The sequence below is a fragment of the Halictus rubicundus genome, chromosome 2, assembly GCF_050948215.1.
Source record: "Halictus rubicundus isolate RS-2024b chromosome 2, iyHalRubi1_principal, whole genome shotgun sequence".
NCBI classification, from domain to species: Eukaryota; Metazoa; Arthropoda; class Insecta; order Hymenoptera; family Halictidae; genus Halictus; species Halictus rubicundus.
The window spans coordinates 28829722-28854150 of NC_135150.1; the positions used below are offsets into that span (position 1 = coordinate 28829722).

Here is a 24429-nt window from a genome sequence, read left to right on the forward strand (position 1 = left end):
AGTGATAAAATTTCCTAGATTTTAACCAAATTTCGTATAATGAATATATTAGTGTAAAAATGAATTTTTCAATCTGAACAAATAATTCAGTCACCTGTATGTGGGTGACATGGCAGACAATTTGTATCGTAGGAAAAAAATATTATTCTAATATAGTAGCGATACATTAATAATGAATTCAGCTAAACTTTTACATAACAAGTGATTCAAAATAAATAAACATATTGAGCTGCTGATGATTATATTTAATTTGTTCTCTTCTACTTACTTGACTCTTAGACTCTTTTTTACCTGTTTTAACAAGCTCCAGAGTTGTTACGAAGGAGGCATAGAAAACTATAAAAGGCAAAAAAAGAACAGCAAATAATTATTTATATAAAAATCTATTTAGGTCGGAACAAGCAGGATTTTAGCGGTGGAGGGTTAGCAGGATTTATGGTTACGTATAATTCCTGTGAATACGTTTCTCGCATTAAAGACTGTGCCAAACTGGATTTTCTAGGAACTGGCGTGTACCATCGTTCGACAGAGTAATGATGCAGTTCGTCATACTTTCTTTATCAAACCGATTATATCACATCCGATTGCGCGATAATAACTCTCGAAGTTGAAAGAATTTCCGTTTAATTTATGTCCGAAGCAATCCTTAATGATAGACTTTTAAATGTAATCTACTTGGACTGCAAATCCGATACCTATTAACGCATCCTCCGCGTGTCACAAAAAGATTTGGACCACACACTAATTTAACTGTGTAGACGGTTCAGTTGTCCTTTTTGCTGAGTAATAGACTGCCGATCTTTATGTAAAATACACATTTTCCAAGTCCATTGTCGGGAATATAATTGCAATGAAAATGTACTTTTTCTTGTGAGAATTTTAATTGGTCGGAAATAATGTAGCGATATTCTCTAATTTGTTAATATCTTCAACTTTCTAAAGATTTTAACACCCTCACAATTTTGTATTCCACCTATTCAACTTTGTCATAAAATCCGCAGTCTACTAATTAATAATCGAAGATAGTAAAGCGTGACTTTAATCTTATGCGCACAATTTATGCTGCCTTTCGAATATTTATTTTATCTTCTTTTAGATATGACAGGCATGAAAAAATGTTCAGCTACAAATAAAATGGTGTGCGTTTCGTCAATTCGTTTAAACAGTTGCGGAGCATAAATTAAAAAATTATTTTTTCGACGGCTACTAGTCATTTAAATTCGAAATTATTCTCCATTCTTTCTATAAAAAATCTGTCAACATTTTTGACACTCGTTCTCCGGGATGACAGAAAGAGCAACGGCCCGTATTTCCGATTTCACGCGTCACGAGTGTTCAACAACTTTGTGTCACCGAAAAGGTGCTCTACTACTTGGATACTTGCCATGCTCGCCTGATTTGCAACTCCGTGGCTACTTTCTCTTAGCCAATTAAAACCGCATGTAAAAAAATGACAGTCCAATCTACGTTTAGACAATCGAAAATCTTCGGACGTTGCTCTCTCCGCCATCTTGAGGCAAGAATTATTCATAGAGCTCTTACAATTCTCATATTTCTTCCGAGGTAACTATTTTTCGTGATCAATAATCAGAAAAAATGAATACCGTCAAATACTCATTTTTCTGATTTGATAAAAGATTTTAACCGAGTAGAGTCTAAAAATTGCAATCACGCATTAATACATTAATTGCGTTTAATGGAATAAAATGATTACACGATGCTTAATCAACTTCCTGTTCAATTACAAACTCGTTATTAATTACAAGGCTCCGGGGCAACACACGAAGCCGTTCGAACACGGCGCGGCGTCAAGATGACAAGCTGCGACACGCAGCCATCGATTTTCAGATAATAACCGCGACCAGAAATTTCCCATCGTGTCGCAACCGTCGCAATTTACGACACGAGCAACGTCGGGTTTGCCGCCGATCGGGATTAATTATTCACGAGACCGGGCATTTTACACACGCCGTCGATCTAGTTTTGCTACCGCGCCCGATCACGTATAATTAACGGCGAACAAAGGACAGAGAACAACCGGTGCGTATTATCTGCCTTTTGGGTTTCGGCACCGTCGCGACGCGTATGATCTTGCTTAAAATGTTAAATAAAAGATTCGCGCGTTACACGAGTAAACTGTAATCGAAGCTGTAATTTCCATAATCAGTCGGCTTTTGTCGACGCGCGCAGACGTCTGCGATTAAATGTAAATTCTATTCAGGAAAAAACACACGGAATGAATTACATCTTTAGTCAGTCTTACTTAACTTAACGTCCACAATTAGCTTTTATCAGCCATCTGTTCCGCGCCGTGCAACTTGTTAATCCTCAATGGTTTTTATAGTTGTAAGCGAAGCGAGCGACAACGTTGCTTGTCAAGCAATCTTACAATTAGTGGTAGCAGAACTAAACAACATCTCGTTGGTACGATTGTTATTTATACAGCTGGCTATGGGATACCGCTGACCGTAGCGAGTAGCAAAATTTACGGTACAGGAAGACCGAATTGTGACAATTCAGTTGAACGGACATAAAGCGCATCGCTATAGGCATTCCTCGAACAGAACGGTGCTCGAATTGCACCAAGTCTCGAATTACACGGTGAAAAATCGTGACTGCGCCAGCATTGCGTTCGAGTTACACCCAACCTCGAATTGCACGGTCTATAAATTGTTAATGTTTCCAATTTTCTGGTGGCCCTATAAACGATAAAACACAAAACTAACGAATCTCTTTATTCGAACAGCAGGTCTAAGAAAAATCCGAATAAATTCACTCCAGACATTTTTCTAAACCGACTTCAGTGCTCCGTCGCTTTACCATTAAAAAAAGCATAATGTTGGTAAACATTTTAGTGACGCTTTCACGGATTGCTTACGTTTCTCTAAAACAAATAGGCACGTTCGACAATAAACGTACTTGATACGCGTTTCTCCAATTAACAGGTTGATTAGTGAGGCCGTTGTTAATTGCACGGATTTTTGTCGGTGATTCTCGGTTTCGAAAATTGTCCGCGGAAAATCGGAACGCTTGTAAAGCCTGCCGGAAGGAAGGGTTCGGTTATACGTGGATCGCGATACAGACGTCACTCGTCCTCGCCAAAGGCCGTAAAAGCGCCGAAAAACATGGCGGCGGCAATAAATCATCGGGAGGACCGATTTCGCGCAACCTGCAATTTCAGCGCGCTCTTAAGCGTCCATTACACCGCGTTCCGGGACTGTCGATTTCAATATCTTTTCACGGCCGCACGGTATGGTATTAAACACGGATAATGGATGCACTTCGCGACTAAGTGTTTATGACTTTTATTAACGGCCGCGAGGGCCCGAGCGCACCCCGTGAAAATTCGACCTGCACCGTCTCCCTTCGGTGCTTTCGCCAAAAGAACGAGATCTCTCGATCGCAAATATACCACGTAAAATATTCTCGACGTTACAAATATTAATACGAAAAATCCGGTAAAAAATAAATATTAAAAATGCGGTTCCAACGGAAAATGTGAAGAAACGAAGAGGCTTCCTGTTACTTCCCGTCCTGGCCCTTCAGGTGAGTTCTCGAGTCCTGAAACGACTGCTCGTCAGAAAAATCACCGGCATCGATTACCGATGGACCGAAAGAAGACAAGGAGGACGAAGCCTCCTCGCTTCCTTCTTCCTCCGCTTTTCTTTCGTGCAGATTTCGTGAACGCTGTCGCGTTCTGCACCCGTGTAAGTGCTCCTTCGGTATAATTAAGCACCGACGTGCGCGAAAGACATCGAAACTGGGTCTTGTCAAGGAAGTGGTTTATGTGTTGCACGTGCACCGCCGCGCGTCCATTAATATACGCGCCTTATGAATACGATACCTCGACACGCTAGAATTTCGACTCGTCAAAGGAAACCCGTGGTGGCTGCCAGAGAGAATTCCATGGGAAACTGGGCCCTGGCTACCGGAGCCGAGGATGTGGATATTTAAAGTGCTTCCCGGCCGATAATTAAACCCTTTGACGCTTTAATGGCACCGGAACGCGACGTATCGACGCGAGAACGGAAACATTAAGTGCTCGAATAAGTCTCCGTCGTTCTATTGCTGAATCAAAATTCCCCGTTTGGATAGAATAATGGGGAATAATCTATTCAAAGTATTTTCTATCGTTAGCTATCACCTTTTCAAATCATTTTTGGATCCACTTAAAAAAAAAAAAAAAAAAATATCCCGCCCCCTCGTTGGAGAGGGATTAACGATCGAGTACTACGAACTGTTTGCACCTATAGAACGTGCAAATCAATAAATAAAATAGTGACTATACTTTAACAAGGCAGTATCTTCTTGTGAACGAAAGAAATTCACTTATACTGACTTTCATAAAGTAACCAATGAACATGGCGATTATCATAAATACACACAATCCAATCAATCGCATAAGCACTGTCTAGAGTGAATCACAATGACAACGGTACGCGATATTATTACATTACTTAAGCCCACAGCGACAAGCAGAGGAATCAAACTAAAATGAGGATAATTATAACTTGAAAAAACGAATTGGATATAATTATAAGGATGAAATGTCACGCGTCGCAGTGTAAATGACGACGTTCATAAGGAGTGGCCGCTGTTATTAAACCATACCGGCAATTAAGAGAGCGAAGAGAATCCCCTTTGCTCCCTTCTGAAAGGGAGGGGGGAGGGGTCAGTAGCGGTACCTTGTCAATGTTATGGAGGAGCGTAATGAACAGTAAACAAGCGAACAAAACTTTAACACCACCTTTTATATTCCCCAAAATGGAACAGGTTGCATGTTGGAAATACATATAAAGATTGGTTACCTATCTATGTGTCGTTTAAGTTATGACAAGTTCGTCTTGTATGTATGTTTGTACAAGTTAATTTATTATTAAGAAAAGCCAAACAGGCTAAGGGCTCAGGACGCGTAACAGTACGTCTAGTGTAAAAATGTGCAAAGCGTTCAGTAAATAAAAGAAAAAACATGTCCACGATTTGGTATCAACAATAACGCCGACAGAATATGAAAATTCCTCCATTGCAATCTTGCGACGAATAACCTAATTACATCGTGCTGTACGTACAGTGGGCGAAAACGCGGTATCGGCGCTCGAAAATAAACATGCACATCTCAGCCGGAACCTAATAGAACCTTGCACCGACTATACTCTGATAAACTACGATTAGTTGACGAAACAATGCAAAAAATTCATTTGCGACAACTTGCAACAAATCTACCAGAAATTACAGATTTACTTGAGGAATATCGATGCAGAAGAACAGGTATATTCACTCCACTTATTCTACGATCTGTTTAAAAGCTGTGTGATCAATAAACACCGTGTAAATTCAAATTGATTTTCGTTGCAATTTGAAGCTATAAATGTTACCTTTTTACCTATTCGTTCAATGATCTCCAATGGTTTAGAAGTTATGATTTTAGAGCGTGAAAATGGCATTTTCGGCCACTGTGCGTCGCGCCAAGAGCCCGGAGAACACCCTGTAGAGAAGAACCAGGCGAAAAGAAGGGTCAATAACGGTCTGGTGGCTCGAGCCGATTTCGACGGCGCGGTGCGGCGCGGCGATGGAAACGAAATCCGCCGGGGTTTACCGTTAGATCGTCTAAGCGTGGAAGCAAGCACGTGTCCGCCGATCCTTTGCAACGGCCCCGTGCACTTGCCGCGAAAAAGGAGGAAGGAAAGTGAAAGTATCGAGAGAAACCTTAACAATGTTTCCACGTTTACCGAGACTGTCAAGGTTGCCCGATCAGCGCCGAGGCTCCGTTAGAATTTTATCCGGCGATCGTTGCGCGCGGACGATTTTTTACGAACCTCCCCTCGATCGACACGCGAGATCGCCGGATCTACGCACAGAATTCGCAGTGTCCGTCTTCGCCGATTCCTCCGAGAGATCGATTGTCCCGAAAAAATCCGGAACCATGCGAAAATATTCGGTCGTTCGGAAAATCTTCTGCTTTTCGCAAATTAGACGTACGTGTTCTAGGCGTGTCCCTCGGGTTTCAGCGATAATGATTTTGAAACTGTGATTCAAAATGCAACCTGAAAAGGGACATGTCCATGCACAGATATTAAAAATATTATTCCCTTGCTTATAGTATTTTGCAGCGTGGTAGAATTATTCTGATTCGGAAACAGTAAGAATATATTAGTAAAAGACTGTTGCTACGATCAGGATAAAATGTTTGCTCTGTGTAATTTTATTCCACCGCGAGAGGATTAATTTGTTAATGTCGTATCGCTGCTTTTGAGCGTGCATCCCTGTGCGGTTTACGTTCGTTGCAGTAACAAATTACTTGTTAGACATGGTATATGGCAACAGCGCGGCGTATTCTGTCCCCGTTGTCCTTGCGTCACGGAAATTGCATTTTCTCGGTAGAACAAATCTAATGGCGCTCTTGAGGTCCCCTTTCCTCGTCTCATTATACTCGGGAATTAACGATCCGCTAAATTTAATTGATGAGGGAACAGAACCTTGCTGCAGCGTCTGGATCTATCATCCTCATAATTGTACCCATCCTAACTGGCTATGTCCACTCGAAGCACTTCTTCAATATTTAAGGTGAAAATCTGTCAGTTTTTGCGAAGCGTAATACCAATAATAATTGTTAATAATACTAACAATATTAATCATATTGGTTAAAACGGATTGCGATAAATATCTCAAGATTTAAAAAAAATGGGCGAGCTCTGTACCCACAATATTAGCAACAACCATATTAATATTAGCTACTACCCCATAGTCATGGCTGTCATGGTAGCAACATGAAACTCCGCGAACATGTTCACGAAACGCAGTTGCTCAACGCAGGAGACAACAAATGCATAGTTTCTCGAACGATCGCGCTGCCGACGACGCGAAGCGACGGACGAGCGCGAAGAGGATCGAGGGGAGCCGCTCGCGGCCGGTTTATCGATCTGTTCGACAGGACCGGGGGTCATGGATCAGGCGGAAACGCGATCGATCGATCGCCGGCGATGGCCTTCGCCGCGGCTTCCTCGACAGCGCGAAAACTCGCGTGTTCTGGTCGCGGGCCTGTCGAAGGGAAGAAACGACGAAAAGGAAACATGGCAGGAGAGATCGATCGAGGAAGATTCCGCGCGGCGAGCGCAATACCGTTCGAGAAACGATCGAACTGCTCGGTGCGCGCTCGGCTCGGCTCCGATCGGCTCTCGTTCGAGGAAGCACGACGAATCTCTCACGGATCTTGGGTTTGCTCATCTTTCGCCGAGATCGAGGCCTGCGTCAAGGACTGGCAGACACACAAGACAGGGACTCGGATGATCCGAGGTGCGCTGGGTGCAAGCAACGGGGACCCGTTCACAGCCATCGTCCGTGTACTCGTTCGCTTGTATCGGCGCGTGACGCAACCAGATGCCAGATTCGCTGCCATGCCGGAGGATCGAGTTCTGCCTCTGCGGACGCTACCGGCTAACGGTCGCCTTTACCGGGACCTCGGCTGCCTCCAGTGACGTCAGACTCTCGGTGAATGGGAGTCAGGGGCCCGGAGATGCTTGGGACCGCGGCCGGTGGAGGCGCGACCTGCCGGAGGCCCCTGGATCCTTGCCAGCCGATCGATACGCGATCCACCGGCCGATCCACCGGCTGATACCCCCGAATCGAATCTTCCTTCAGCCGAGCAATCTTATTTTCTCTTCGGATCGGCTCTTGGATACCTGCCAGTCCATCTTGCATTTTTATCCCTTGTACGCTTCGAACGAGCATAGATATGCAGCTTGAGAGAGGTATACGGCTCACAGGAAATCGACGATCGGTAAATCGCTGGTTGTCCATTTCAGATTTGTTTTTAGAGTTGTTCGTCGTTTAGGACTTTCAATCCTTTCCAGGGTCAAATTTTTCAACTTTCCCCTGATACAAATCATTGCTTTCGTTTAAAACGATTGCAACATAAATCGTTTTTATTCGATACTCTTGTTTTCGCTATAAGTACCTAGAAACTCGTTTCCATCGGTTTCTTAGTTCCGCCGTTATAATTCAAACATTATAATTAAATAGATGTAATTAAAGAAACGTTGTAATTGAAAACGCAGCCATGCGTTTTACGGAGCCATTAAAAAATACATGATACTGTGGCTGCTAGATGATAAAAAGTTACATAACATTTTTGAACGCTGGGTAAAAATTAACCCAAATTCCATCATTCATGAGTTAATCGTCGGAAATGGAGCAATTGAAATAGAGCAATTATGTCCTCGAAATACTTAAACCTATTGCAAGAATTTCTACACTAATAATGGTAAAAAATATCATAAATATTCTTAATCTGCAATTTGTTTAAGCAATCTTCGAATCGATACATGGATAAAGGTGTCAACGAAAACGAAAATGATGTAATTCATGGCACAGAATTAAACCGTAATGAAATTAAAAATAATTCATGCACCATTGTCTCTTGCAAACAATAGCCGGAAGAATGTTTAATGTTGAAAGTTAAGGATTATTTACATCATCCTGTATACTTGTATGAAATGTCGAGCCTTGCTTAACAATGAGATAAGATTTATTAGAACCGGTATTAACAGTTAAAAACTGTAGCCTCTCTGTCAGTGAAATGCAAACACAATGTTGTACATAAAATCATCTAACGAACTATTACGTTGTTCATTTTCAATGTCTAAGTAAATACTTCTTCGATTCTTTATACTTATCATTTATTTCGTATTTCCAATATGCATGATACAGATCCATTTAATTTATTCACGATCAATAAATAATCCTTCGCTAACAGAGGACAGATTGTGTCCCTCGCATTCGTATACATCAAAAATTTGTAAACTATTCTAATCAACCTAAACAGTAGATTATAAAATGTGTAGAAGATGAGAAACAACGCGTAACTCGGAAAAATCTAAATGCTCGCTCGCGCACACAAAACATACTCAAGGAAAAAGACTTGTTTTACATCTCGTCGCGCAAAACAAACGTTATATTAAAGAAAAAAAACAAAATCTGTAAAATCGTCTTCATTGAAACCAACATAATTCATCGAATAAATTACAACAATGATATTTTCAACGAGCTCGAATAACAAAGACGCTCCTCTAATCTTTTCCCGAATGGTTCAGAAGCACTCAATGACTAAAAACTTAAACTTCTCGTAAATCCAAGTGTATACATTAAAAAGAGAGATAAACCAAAAGCTTAATCACGTCATGTATCGTCAAAAGTTTCATATTTAGCATTATTGTTCCCAAAACGACCTGCCCATCCCACAAAATAGGGACGACGGGCCACAATTGTTTACGCAGCGTGCTACGATTTACGGAAAACAGTACATTAATGTCTCGATATCTTTTCCAGTAACATTTTTATAATACTTTCACCATCATATTTTTAACATTTTTCTGCTTGCAGTGACACCAAACACGACTATTTACTATTTACCGTATTAACAATAGAGTTCGGATGATAGAACAGTTATCTAGCTACAGATCCAGATTAAATCTTTACCGATTTGTGCAATAACTCGTGTTATATATGGATCTTACCGATTGAGTAACAAAGAATGCACATATCGGTTCGGATAATCGAGGTTCTACAGAAACCGCCTACCGAACGAGCAACTATGCTTGGGCTCGTTTTAATCAGAAAAACGTGACAAATATGCCAGTGAAAGTTTCATCGGAAAATAAACAAAGCAGCAAAGTCTTGTCGTTACACAAATATCCTGCATACCTCTTTCGCGTATAATTCGCGTATAATACGAGACATTACTATATCGGTACAGTAGTCGCTTAAATACATCAACAAGGAGGTTCCCCGTGCTCTCGAACACTCGCTTCGAACAGCACGGAGAAGAAAACTCGCAGAAGAGCACGTCAGTCTCAGAAAACAGCTCAAGCAGACGTCTCAGCGGTGTTCTTCGGCAAGCTTGGCGACCGGTAGACGCCGGAAAAGAGGATTGCCTTCATTTTCCTGTCGTACAGCATGTAGACGAACGGATGATTCGCGTTGAATACTGCCGGCTGCATCGGCCTGCCCGAGCGGAAGGTGAAAAGCGCAGTTGCAGCGGCTGCGGTGGTGCCTTCCTCGTTGACTTCGATGCGCGCACGGTGCACAGCGTCGCCGAGATGCAACGGTGTCTCGCCTTCTTCGACGAAGCCTCGCAGATCAGCCGAGTTCGGCCCCATCAGCTCGCCTGCGCCCAAAGCTGTCAGCAAACTTCTCAACGGAAGCTCTTTCTCGACCTCGAATCGAGGCAGGTAGACCTCGACGTCTCTGGCAGGAGCGCCATAGTCCAGGATGTCGCGAAGCTCCGCGGATCCCTCGTCCGTCGAGAGACGATCGATCAACGCTCTGATGCCATCGCCGCGATCCCCGCCATTTGCTGATCTAGCTGTCGCGAACGGAGGCAGCATCACGAACATCGAGATCCGGTCGCCCTTGTACGGAAGCTCCAGGATGTGCGCGCCCAGCAGCTCGGAAACCACTGCAATTCAAAGTCGAGTTTTACAATTCCTTGTTAAGTTTAACATTTACAAAGCAGTAAAAATAGAAGCTTAAAATTACTTGTAAAAACTTGGTTCACATTGTAGCCTTGTATTCACTGTCTCGTGTTACTTAGGAATTTAATTTACTTTAATTTTGTGGGAACTTTTAGGGTTGACGTTCGACGCTTAACGAGTTAAAAAATGAAATATTTTGCCCGTTGTTAAGTCAAGGAACAACTTACGATGGCTGAAGGTTCCTTTCTGGTGCATGAACGTCACCATAGAATTTCGCGATCCAGAACTGTAGAATAGATCCTTTTTCGAATTGGTTGGGTTGAATTGACTTTGCCAGAGCCCTTTGAAGTAGACCGCGTTCACCAGCACCAAATCCGTATCGCTCGTGATGCTACCAGAAGGAAGAAGATCCTGAATGTGTTTTTTCGTCTTGTTGCTAACCCATTGGTTGATCTGATTGCGAACAGCGGTAGGGTTGGTATGGAAATCGGTTTTCTCCAGCTGATCGCCGAAAAGGTTTAACATACATTCGCGTACTTTCCTCTTGTCCGATATCCACAGTCGGTTCGCCGATGAGTAATCGTAGTCCGTTGCACTCGCCTAAATAAAAGGTAACGTGTGTCGGCTTTGATACAATTTTATATTTCTATCGGATAAAAGAGAGAGCCACGGACCAGCGAGCGATGGAAAGTATGGGAGAAACTTAACCTAGCATGTTCCAGTAGGATTTCTAAAATTCGTTGCTTTTGTACCGCGGAGAAAAAAGGTGTTGGATATATTTAATATTTTACGTATGCATCCGTAATTATAAGACTGCGCAATTATTAGGCTGAGCTTGCGCGAATTCTTTAACGTTTCCCGAACGCCTCGAACTTCAGTCCCTTTTTCTTTTTCTACGTTCGGAAATTACGGAAATTATATTCGGAAATTACTACGTTAGGAAATTATTTTCTAAACAAGAAAAGCAGAAAGGTAGTATAAACTCCTAAGGAATTCTGCTGGCAGAGGAGCATTCGTCATAGGTTTTCACAACCGAACGAAGGTTCCCTGATCGAGGACAAGGGGGCCGGATAAGAAGAAGCCAAGAAGCGGACATCAGCCCCGTAGCGAGCGATCAAACACACTCCGACATCCGGGCTCGATACTAATTATCCGGCTCGCCTTGGAATACTTGCTGGCTCTCTCAGAGGACAATGATGCAACCGCCTCGAGCCTCCTCACCTCAGAGGCGAATCCGTCGGCAGTCTCGAACGCGTAGTATCGTTCCACGTCGATCTTGGACAGATCGTCCGGGATGTGCAAGGCCTTCCTCAGGGACTGCTCGGTGGTGCCGCGAGCGCCGAAATACGCCAGGCTCAGGGCTTCGTAGAGGCTGTGAGGACTGTAGAAAATGTTGTCCTGGTCCTGGATCAACGAGGTCTCCTTCAGGCTGTTCAGCGCGAATTTGAATCGCGCTGTCCTCAGACCCTTCCTCGCGCCAGGATTTGACAGCTCAGGAGTGTCATTCTCGACCAGACACTGCGAGGACACGCTGCCGACCAGGAGCAGCACGGCTAGCACCGACATCGCCTGGAAACATGATCGTCGTTTAGCACGCGTGAGAAAGCGTCCCGTTTTTCTTGCAGAGAAACTGTTAGTCATTGGTGTTACTGGGTTAACCTCGCGAAAAGATCTTTTTTTTCAGGCAGTCTTCTTGTCTGAACAGTGTACGGAGAGCGATCGAATTTATTTATTTGAAGTTTGGTAACGAATGGATAGACTGCGGACTATTATGCAAAATCGAAATAATATGATATTTCTTTCTTTTCTTAATAATTTTAGTGGGTTCAAAATAATACAACAGTATTTAGTAGTTTGATGTTTGATCTGCCATTTTTATCATGCATGCATAAAATCCGCAGTCTACAGATTGCCATAATAAATGTATGAATAACTATTATTTAGGTTAAACCTAGGTATTATTTTACAAATATATGTTATATTTTTTATATTTATTTGCTTTTGCCGTCACCCAGAAACCTAGAACACGTATCCGAGCTGAAGATAAAAAATAAAAAAAAAATAAATGTAAGAAAAATTGAATATTGTACTATAGCGTGAGTAAGGAATATGCGATGCGGATGTGATTTATTATCGAAATTTTAATTTCCTAAACAATTATCGAGACCGGGTACGGAACAGGTTCGAAACCAGTTTCGAACGGAACCAGTGGTATTCGAACGCTCGAGTCCGCGACTTTTGCAAACGAAAACGACAGATTTCATGCGAAATGTGAATGAAAGACGGTCGCGTTTCACGACTAATGGCCGGGTGATCGCGATTACGAAGGAAGACAGGCGGTAAAATGAAACGTCAAATATGTGTAACGCGCCGCGCCGCGCCGCGCCGTGCGTGCGTGCGTCACTTATGCAAACGTAATTGCACCCTTCGAAAACGTCTTCAGGTGCCTCGGGTAATTTCCTGTACGATTGCGAAATTCCGCGGGCAAACGATATATTTCAATCTTTTTCACGCCGCGCCGCACCGTTATTTTCTGCCGGAATTGCCGCGAACGCGACACGCACGGACTGCGAGAGGAAATTCGAAAGCGTGAACTGCACGCTTTTCAACTAATAGTCGTATAAACGCCGGGAACAAATTGCAAATTGATCACAAAATATTAACTTGACGAACGGACCTTGCGAGCGAAGAAAACTCAACGTTCTGATTTTTCGACGCTTTTTGCGCGTGTATTTCACATTATAAAAATCTTCATTTATCCTACTGAATGATTTCCTACAAGCACAGTAGGAGCGAAAGACATTATTAATGTAGTTTTTTATATTTGGAATATCTTTTCAGGAATTTAACATGCAAAGTTCAGTAAGCTTGCACTTAGTTACAATCGAAGGTTTTGGTGCAAAAAACACAGAGTCGAGATTTTTAAAATTGTTTCATTGTTGCAACAAATAGTCAGCAATGTATAAAAATATACAAAACTTATGCAACAAGTAGAATTTTAGCAAAGAATGGATTTTTCTTGTTCTTATACGAAGGTCTTCGATTGAACTGTAGATTTTACGCACTTATGAGAAAAATGAGTAAGTGAAAAAATTTACAAATATTCTTGCATCATTTTCACCGTATTAAACTTGCCAAGAAAGGAAATAAATTTCTATTTTGCTCCAGTTTGTTCTAATTAAGGTAATAAACTTTAATCTTGCCCGCTGATACTAGTTACGACGCAAAGTCGTTAATTTGTGCGAGTGGTGCATTTTTATCAGCCATTGCGTTCTCCGGTACAGCAAGAGATATTATTTCATTGATAGCGTATCGATCGTGCGCGATATATGAAGAAGTGTCGTTTCTCGCGAACGTTTCAGAGAAGAAAGGACTTTCTCGATCGGAGAAAGCGACGATGCTCTCTGCCGGAGATGCAAAAGGAAAATCGAGAACCCAGCGGAGAAAACAGCTTCTGGAACGACATTTTTGCATTTGGCTCTCATGCGATGGCATTTTGCTTTCGGTGACGTAGCCATGACCCCTAAACGCTGCCGGTACGCGTGAGCTCTCAATTCGTAATGCACGCGAGGTCGACGTAATATCAGAAAATAAATCGCCGAACGCGTCATGCCTATCTGCGACATTTTTATTTTGACCATGGGAGAAGTTTCGCGCAGGAATCACGCTCTAATTACCGCGACAAGGCGCCCGACAATTGCGAGATTGTCTTCGATTATTGTTCACGGTGCGACCTTAAGAACCTGCCAGATTAAACTTTGCATTAATTATGTTACTATCAAGATTTATGTCTGCTTGATAAACTACTTGTCAGAATTTCTAACGAAATGATAGCGGTTCATTCAAACGCTCGTTCGTGATTTATTATCAGCCCTCCTACGCTCCCCGGATTAAAGTTGAACCATTTCCTGCTTTAGATAGTGAAACATCTTTTATTTTTCTGCGATTGTGTTGCAATTCGATGTACAGCCGCTCCAAAAAGTATTTAAACGTTACCGATTCTCAAAAAATTGTCGATATTTAAATTGAGATTGAAGATTCTACTTTGGCAAATTCAGTCGTCAACAAAATTTTTTAAAAGTTGTCCTCTCAAAAACTGTCATAGATTCGAAGATTGAAGTCTCCGTGTAAAAGGAAAACGGGTAAAAGTACCGTAAAATTCTTTAGTGTAACTATTGTTGAGGATCATATTAGGATTAATTATCAACTTTGGACAACAAGAAGACGAACATTAGCAATTTGTACCCAACAAAAAGGAAAGAAATGCAAAGCGACGGAAGATTCCAAGTTCAAGCATTTTCTTCATCTTTGACGGTTTGCACTCTTTCGAATATCTAGAAAGTATTTTTGCAAACGTCGCAAAATTATCTATCCATGGCAGACGTCAACACAGAAAAATACGTCTTATCTTGTCATAGCAAACTAACGCATTTTATTTTGCAGATATCGGGTTACGGTCTTTCAGATAACAATTTTCTACTCGACCCGTATGTTTCCAATTTATTTAGAAACTTCTGTGTCCCGAACATTTTCATCTGCAGTAACATCCGAAGCATGAAACGTGAACAGAAAGCGGGCTTTCACAATTTCTTCGCGTTTACAATTGCAAATGACATCCGGAACGCAAAAGATGACGGTCAACACGTTCAAAAATAAAATTTGAGCTCTAACATAAAGAAAAATCAATTTTTCGAGCCGGCTTACAGAACATTGTTTCAAAAATACAGCTCTCGAAGTCCCTAGCTGACTTTCTCTAATTAATGCACTTATGACTGTCTTCTTTATGGGACTTTTTCAATTATCGACTTTTTTCTTTGGTTCTAGATCCCCTCTACTTTCCATTGTGATCCAATTTTCATATTTGTTCAATGAAAAAAATTATAAATATAGTTGTCGAGACATGCGTAAACGTATCCTGAAATGAATCTTCGAGACGGACATGTTACTAAGATGATAATAAGCGCATTGCTGGTAATATTTCCTGTTAATAACAGATAATATTTTACAGTAATGTGAGTAAGAGACACGCGACGACGCGTTTGCGTGTCAAGGGATTCGAGAGACGATCGACAAAGGCTAGAAGAGAAAAGTGCTCGGACAACGAAGAGCGAAAGAAACCAAGACCGAGTGAAAGCAACGAATAACCCATGACATCATAGAGTCCGACTTTCCTGTCTGAAATTAACGTGTGACATGGCTCGCGTGACGAAAGCGAGAGAAAACACCGCGCCTTCGCGTTCGTTCCTGATAGGGCAGCTCGACACGTGGGAAACTCGCCTGATTATTCCACTTTAATAACCCCCCCGGATGCGAATAGCCGGAAAAGATTTTACGTAATTTCGTATGCACCTTTTCAGTCTTTCGCTCGACAAGGCCCCGCTTATCTAAACCGCCTCGCATTGTCTCGAAAAATACAAACAAAGCTTCCGCTGTCACAGGGGGGGGGGGAGCACGCTTCGCGTCAAACGTTTCGTAATCTCTTCTAATTTCCAATCTTGCGACGTTCCATTCGCGTCATCAATCATCCACTTTCGAAACAACAGCCGAGAGTTGTAAAAGCTGTTGCATGATTCGTTTGATAATCGTGTTACCCACCCAAGTTCTCAATTCGGTTAAAAAAATTGGGATAATTTCATGAAACGAATATCTCAGTTCCCTGTAGACAAACTTTATTTGTTGTGGTTTGCTACAGAAAGTAGATAACGTTGATGACGTACGCAAACGCATTAATCGTGCAGTGTCAGGAAGAAAGGAAGGAAAAGTCACGCTCCTGAAAACGTACGAGTTATTACATAATTTGTTTGATAATCTGTTGCCTTTTGTATTGTTTTTCTGGGACGCACCATCCCCACTTTTAATTTGTTCGAAAAACTCGTGATATCTTAATAAAATGAATATCTCAGATTTCTCTAAACAAACTAAATAAAGGAAGACATATTAGGCACACAGTGTTGAAAATTGTTTTTGTACGTTATTTATGACGCACCGCCCAGACTTTTCATTCGAACGAAAAACTCTTGATAATTCGGTGAGATGAATATCTCGGCTTTCAGTGAATGAACTGTATTTGTCGTTGTTTGCCACAAAAAGCAAACAAAGATGGCAGTGCTAGAAAGAAAAGGGAATGTTCAATTCTTTCCTGCCGAAAACCGGAGTTTTACGTAATTTTCTGAACACGATTCGTCAAGTAGTTCGCAAAATTTATAAAAGCCGGCAAGGACAGCCACAAGATGACAGAATGAATTCTTAATTCGTTTACGTGCTCGGTTTACGGAATGTTGGCGGACGACTCACGTGCGGCCCGTGTAATCGAGAATGTCCACGCGAAAATATGTTGAACATCAATCATCGACCATTTTTGCACGTTGCAAATTGCCTTCGCGGAGGAAAATATTATTTACGAGTGAGACTACGACGGCGCTCCTCGTTGTCGCGGAAACTGGAAATTCCATGGCTCATCGCTCAATCGCCTTTTTAAAGGCAATAAAATGAACGAAAGAGCAAACAACAGCCGTCCTTCATGGTCTGCAGAAGATGTAAAACGAAGCTCGGCGCATGGAAGATACTGTCTTTGTTAGGCTTTTTTTTTTTGTTTTTGGATGAGAAAATGAACGGGCCTCTTTATGCGACGATGTTGCACGATTCAACATGTCGGCTGATCGGAGATAAACAACGTGCTGTGAAAACAACGAGTGACACAGCGTGTGACACTTTTCGGTTCGATATTCAAAGTCATAAATCATCTGTAAATAATAGTAATCGCTATTGCATAAACAGAGTAGATAGAGAACTCTTTAGTTCCATAATACAATGTTCATTTGTTTCTACGATTCGAGCTTTAAAATGAGTTCAGGAAATGGTTGCACTATTTGTTTCTACGAAATGATCACAATTTAAATATCCGCAATTATTTAAACTTCATTTCGAGACGCGGTAGTGTTTAAATACAGTATATCACGTAATAATTCCCGGTGTGTTAAGTGCTCTTGTTACCGAAAATTGTTTATGTAACTACAGGAATGTATTCGAAAGTATTGAAACAAATCCTAGATATTATTGCAAGCTTTTAGGAGCAAAAACACGAAATCAACAGATGAAAAAACCGCGAGTCGCGCTAATCTTATCACAGATGATTTAATTCGAGCGATTAAGGTCAGAGGTTATGCCTTGCGCATCTTCACAGATCTCTCAAAACATTCGTGATAGAGCACAAAAGTGTTTTCCAGTTGCATAAAACGTTTGCATGTACACAGCAGCGTTATTAATTAAAAAATGGGAATCACCTCGGTGATTCCAACGTTTGCAGAGAGAATCGTCCTGAACAGGATGATATAACAATCATTAACGATTAGAAGAAACGATTGTTCATGAAATTGTACGTTTCCCTTCATTAATTTACAGTTGATGTTAAAATAATTATCTGAGAGAATCACTTTCCAAGATCTTATCCTGTTGATTAAATCTTTGAGACACGGAATCCTTTTCCTCGCAGAATTCGTGTCATGGAAGAACGTTTATGTTCAAAACCCGGCATGTCCCAGAGAAGTTTTAAAATTATAGCTCTCAAGCGTGCTTATCAAAAAACACGCAACTCTCATCTCGCTCGTTATGCGAAATTTTTTCTACGGACGATGAAATCATTCTTTCCTGATTGAAAATAAATCAAAAACGTTAATTGCAATCTAATCATTCCTGGACCGAAGACTTCCTTCATCGACAGCTCCATTCATTCGAAAATAATACTGTGTATAAATAATTCACTAAGTATCATTAAGCATTAGTATAATTTTTCGCTTCTTGTTTCATGATTAGAGTGCAAATTTTATGGAGTTATGAGAAAGGTCAAAAAGAATGAAATAATCGACAACTTGTTAAACTTGTTTAGAAAACACCCATTTTGCAAAATCCGCTGTTCGTGATCTATTTCGCAGCTGTAGGGAGATTTCCTTTATTTTAAACAATTCCCTAACAAGAAACAAAATTTATAGGAGAAAGTAGTAGCCTTTGCAGTTAGGTTGGGCACGGTTTACAATTCACACTCTATTGACCGCTACCAACACTAAGCGTAATCGATTAAAAAAACTGCGGATCAAAAAAATTGCAAAAATTGACTTTCCTGCTTTATTGATTTTAATCTAACCGATACATTGCTATTCATTTCTGTCACAGATGGATACAATCGAGAATCTGTTAATTAACAACACAAGTATTTATCTTTCTGAAGGTACAAGTGACATGGTGACCAAATCAGGCCATTTTCTCTTACGGTCGCTCTACGGTCGTATGTTTACAATCAGAGTTGAACGTTGACAAACAGTATTCTCTTGTAACAGGCCCGAGCCGAGGAATGTATTGTTATCGATTGAAATATTCGAAATCAGTCTGAATTGCAGGCAATAGTGTTTCGCCTGAAATAAATACGTGACGGAAGCATAAATTCTGGGAGCCGAGCGACAGAGATTCGTGAAGAAATCGACAGCACTCACCGGTTCGAGGAGTCCCATTCTCGTTGACGCACGTGTAACTTGTTTGTAGTCGCTTTTGCTACCGTTATGCTCAGCTCTCGGCTAGCTGTGCGACAATGTGAAAAAGAGAAAAACGTCCGATTAACGCTCGCAACCAAGTCGAACTGAATGCAGAACGGAAAAGCAGAGCCGCGAAGCCGAAGAGTAACTGGCTCCTCGGCCGGTTCCCCACCACGGTTTTACTCGAGAGTCAGTGTCACGTTTACTCATCGGCCACGAATCCTTCGTTGCCGAAGAGCCGAGCCCACCGGTCGTTTCTTCGACCGCGCTGGAAATGCCCGGTCGTAATCGTTTTATTGTCAGGAAATCCCGAACGCGGATCTCCCGCGAACGGTGGGGCAGATCTACCGTCGGGATCGTAAATCGTTGATTCATTGCGCGTACTGCCGATCCGATCGTTGGTGCCGCGGTATGCGCGAAACATACAGTCGGTCACAAACAAGTCTCGATTCACACTTTAATACGCACGCACAACTTTTGAGCCAGCGAATTCCTCGCCTCAAAACCTCGATTTTTGGCATTTTCTCGTCAAGATGTATAGGATTAGATAGTGAAAAGTTAAAAATTTCTGGGTTGCCAAGGTGAAGTTTAACCTGTTATTACAGTAGAAGTCCCGATTCGCGATTGAATGCACACGTTTGACTCTTTTAACACTAGATCCAACGATTTAAATTTGTTCAAAAATTTCTCCGAGACTTCGAGAAGTCTTCATGCGCACTTTGAAGTGGACTTGACTACTTGAGCTTCTTCAAGAATTTGTCAACAGAATTATTAGGATAAATAGGACCTAACAACTTAAGCTTCAAGAACGTGGATTATTACGACCGGTAATGACCTTGTACGAATGTCAGGGCGTAGATTGTTGATTCATTGTTGATACAGCAGGCGATCGAATTATACATATTACAGCTATAACACAATATGTACAGTTGATCGAAGAAGTCTAATACTAAACCTACGAGGCACTAAAAGCGATTAGAATGTTTTGTTTTGTGCAATTCTTGTTACACTGTGTGCTTGAACGAAGAAATTCATTGAATCGTTTCTTATGGAAGCAACTTTATAATTTCAATAGTTGTGAAATAAAAAGTATGAAACCGGTTATTTGAGCGGTAGTCAAAGTTTAGTCTTAAAATGGAGTAACGTTTTTGAAAGTGGATCTGACGACTGGAGCTTCTCCAAGAACATGAAATTAGAATTGTTAGTATAAATAGGGCCTAATGACCTTGTGCACATGACGCACAGTTGTCCACAGCGTCGTTTTAGCAAGTTCAAGAGTTTCACTTATAACCAGGAACGAATTCAATGGAATTAATTTGAGGGCAAATGGTTTTTAATATAGATTATGTTTACTAGGACAATGTTACATAACAGTAACGCTTTAACGTTGCGTTGCAAAACTGATTCATTCCTTTTTAAATGTGTTCTTTTCAATGGCGACGCAGAGGATATTAAATATTCTGGCAATATCTTTTTTAACTGGATTATTTTCCGATGTACAAAAAAAGAAGAAATAAAGTAAAAATGATTCAGCAGTTAGTCCAACCTTGTACAAAAACGGACTTTTGAGAAAACTAGTTCTCGAATGTCAGCGTTTTAAAAAAACCGGTTTAACTAGAATATAAAGCCAGGATACAACTAAAACAGTAACAAAATACTGATTTTGAAATTGTTCACTTTGTTTAGTGTATACCACACTACAAAAAATATGGTGAAATAAAATCAATTGTACAAAACAATCAAGCAAAGAACAGCTCATATGACTAAAATCCGTACAAAATATAAATTATCAAAACAAAAAACATAAAATGACAACAGCTGTAAATATTTTTCTGTCCGAGCCCAGCGTTTCGAATTAAAGATATTCTTTAGATAACCGAGGACGATGACGACGTTAAATGGCTTTTCTATGATCATTTGTTTCGGGATTCACAGGAGGATCAAGTTTTCAAAACAACATGATTAGGCTCGCACGAGTTTACCCGAGGTAAACACTTATCGATGACGCTGCACATGGCGTTGAAAAATAGTTGCACGTCATCTTGCCTCAAACATGATCGTTGTAACACTATCGAACACCTCCTAATAAGTGTTAATAATCGACAACTTCTCGAGAATCGAAAATTTAGCATTGAAACTTGAAACGCTTTTTACTTTTGATCAAACCGATGAGTCGGCTTTCGGAGCACATTGGCTTGCGTTTTCACGTAATTCGGAGCTATTTGGATGCGCGAGGCATTCTTCTGACCTCTTCCGGATCGTTTTCCTCGTGGCAGTGTGCAAAATCGTGTTTGAATCGCTGGCGCCGCGCCAGTGAAAGCCTTCATCGAAAGAAACGCCGCTCGCTCGTGAAGTCGCGAATCGTGCTACCCGGGTCGAAATCATTGTCTCGGATCGTTGCCATTGACGGGTCAAACGACGCAACGAGCAATTAAACCAGCGTGTTTCGAAGAACATCAGAGCCAATTGTGCGATACTGCGTCGCGGTCTGCAGTTTGACCTAACGAAAATCTTGCTCGAGTTCGTCTATAAAAGTATAAAGTGAGTTTAGAACCCTGTTAACCGATAAGGCACCGATTTAATCGGACGAATCATTTTTATTCACGAGAAATTGACCCTTCTTGAGCTCTCTTCGTTTTAACTGCAGTCTACGAGCGAATATATGTTGGGTGTACAAATAAATTCGCGAGTGAAAGCCTCATTTAGAAATAAGTACAGAAAATATTCGCTATTCTAATTAAAAATATTCTATTATTATTAATAAATGCATAAATGCACGTTGGGTCAACTTCCTGGCAGTTTGTGTACATCGTCGTGGTAAAAACAGGCCAGCTATAAACTAATAAATTCATGAAAAATTTGTTCGTTCATTGTTAACTGGTTTTAGCGATTTAAAGAAATAACAACCAGATAGACCCATACCAATATGTCGCAAACAAAGAGCATAAGATAAAGGACTTCTCTGTCGTTCAAATTCATAACGTTATGTCGGAGGATTTTAATACTAAACGGTATTTTGTTAATTGTTAAGCAAAAGAATCTTTCTATCTAAATATCTATATCGGTTGTATGAAATTGCGTGGAAACAATATATTTCTAATAAAAGAAGCTTAATGATTTTCTTTTAAATAATAATTTCAAAAGAACATCACATCATTCTAAACGCTTGTTGAATTATGAATGAAATCGCTTTCAAATGATTGTACGAGAAAAAGTCTGAAATCATTTTATCTCGTCCAGTAGTACCAGTGTTGCCCGCTGAATATCAATTTGTTAATTCCGGAAGTAACCAAATTATAGCGTGAGAAGTGCACGCCGTTATCAAACGACTAACCATCGTAATTATCGACGCTGTTCGTTTCTACGAATGAAATGAAAGTGAAATGCAGATACACGCATTCAACGTGTTAATTGGTTTACAATTACGTCGGTGTACCGTGTTACTGCGTTATGTTCTTTTTCGGTTCCCGGTCTTACATCGACTTCCACGTAAGCGCAAATGAAAAAAATAAGTGGGTTTCTCGAAGAAGTAGCAAGCATTTGTGAAACAATTGATTAAAATTCAATTTCTTACGTGAAACCTGTCTTAGGGAACGTCGAACTGTATTTATAACAAGCTTGGAATCACCGTACTCAACTTAATAACGGTTTGTTTTCAGACCCAATTATCCATATTGGCTGAGAAAAACGAACTCAACGCTCTATTATGCAATGCGAGTACGCACATGATTGTATATCTGTGTTGTTGGAAATCAGAAATAATCAACGCGGTTCGAATGAGCATCGACGGTAAAGATTCAATCGCTGGAACCAGTTTATGTGTCCAGTATCAATCGTTCGGTTTTGTAACCATTTTTTTAGGGTGAAAGTGGTGCCATAACTAGACTTCGGATTGTAGAGAACGGACGTTGAATAAAAATTTATTTCTTCTTTCTTGAGAATTTTGATAAGTCGATAAATCCTTTTAATGCCTCCACAATTTTGCATTTCATCTATTTATTTCTTTATTTATTCGAATGCTAATGAAAATCAATGAACAGTCTACGTCGCAACAGAAAAGCGTCATCAGCGAACACGTATGCCTGTTTAATCGTAATTGGATAAACTCTCTGATTCATGAAGCATATCTATTTATAAATATTTTACGCTATTTCTCGTAATAAAATAATAATTTTATGAGAAACTGTATAGTACTATCTGTTTAACAACGCACATTGAAATATTAATGAACACAAATACAGCGGGTCCTTTGTTTGTCGTAATGTCTTTCTAATTCTAAGCATAGAGATGGTTGCTAGTCTAGACACGACTGTCCTTCCTTCGAAGCTTCCCGACTTCATAATTCAGAATGAAGTGTGTCCTTCTAATCATTTATCATGAGTAAGTCTTTACAACAGTAAAGGGATTAACAGAATCGAAGAATGTCAGTGTATTAGTATTCTTATCTTGTTGAAATTATTAAATTAAGAATGACAATTTTCTTTGACTTCTTATAATCAATTATTGTACATCTTACCTGAACGTTTCCCGCAGACATCGTCAGTAACCGGAAGTTCTCACGCTGGAACCACAGGATTTTCGTTTTGGCGCTAATCGATGATTCGTTCTCGAAGATCTTTCTGCCTAGGCACGTTTTTAATTGAAGCCCGCGGTTTTTAGAATGGTTGATAATTTAATGACGATTTTATTTGTGTTCCTGTCGAGCTCTATGTATCAAGAAGAACTCGAGGAAGACGGAGCCTCGATCCTCTATAGTGCGCATTTATACTCCCATGCGAACATGTGTGCACCCACGTGTTTGTAGGGAAAATCCCAACTGTGACAACAATTATCAGTAACTGTAATTGCGTATCCATAAACGAAGCTGTACGCTGACCTGCTACGATCGACGTCCGACATGTTCCCAGAATTCGAGTTTATCAACAACATTATCAAATTGTTTATTACACCGAATTGAGTGGGGAAAAACGCTTGTGGATCGATCAGTGTGAATCGAAATGACAGGTATCTAAATTTCGAATTCGGGAGAAATCGTGGATAATTAGACTGTGATCATTTTGTTGAAAACAATGGTACAGCGATAAACCTAGACTCATTTTAAAGCTTAAAACTTCTTGTTCTACTGGCGTTGTTCATGTTTGCCAAAGACAACAGGAAATCGGCAACAGAATAAACAAACGGAATCTGTTCGTTGAAAACTGAATTTTTATTCATTAACCAGTCGATATTAAAGACAAGTAAACAATTCCTCTTTTGAGTTAAATCTCGAAGGGTCAACTTAATGCGACTTAGCGCAACAGTTTCGAAATTGACTTTTCACATTGAGACACAGGGATCAAATAAGAATTCATTTCTCTCTTTAATGTTTTCATAAGTTGTCGGTATATTCTTAAATTTTAAAAATCTGTCTACTGTTTGTATTGGCACCTATTTTC

The 24429-nt window shown here is 40.6% G+C and overlaps 2 protein-coding genes across 4 annotated transcripts in view; one reads left to right on the forward strand and one right to left on the reverse strand.

The window, feature by feature from the left end:
• Positions 1-24429, forward strand: part of LOC143365895 (synaptic vesicle 2-related protein) — a 358886-nt gene that overhangs the window by 281905 nt on the left and 52552 nt on the right. The gene's annotated exons all lie outside the window — the stretch shown is intronic.
• Positions 8659-23723, reverse strand: LOC143365888 (serine protease inhibitor 88Ea). Of its 3 annotated transcripts, XR_013084614.1 has the most exons (5): positions 23511-23723; positions 11691-12038; positions 10697-11069; positions 9750-10453; positions 8659-9701 (listed from the first exon to the last, which is right to left on the reverse strand). XR_013084614.1 is itself a non-coding variant. In XM_076806462.1 (4 exons), the coding sequence occupies exons 1-4, from the start codon at positions 23529-23531 to the stop codon at positions 9861-9863; spliced, it is 1335 nt and encodes a 444-aa protein (XP_076662577.1). In that variant the 5' UTR covers positions 23532-23723; the 3' UTR covers positions 8659-9860. The 3 variants fall into 3 exon arrangements, 2 of the variants coding, with proteins under 2 accessions (XP_076662577.1, XP_076662578.1); XM_076806462.1 differs by having other exon boundaries at positions 8659-10453; XM_076806463.1 differs by lacking the exon at positions 23511-23723 and adding an exon at positions 18956-19256 and having other exon boundaries at positions 8659-10453.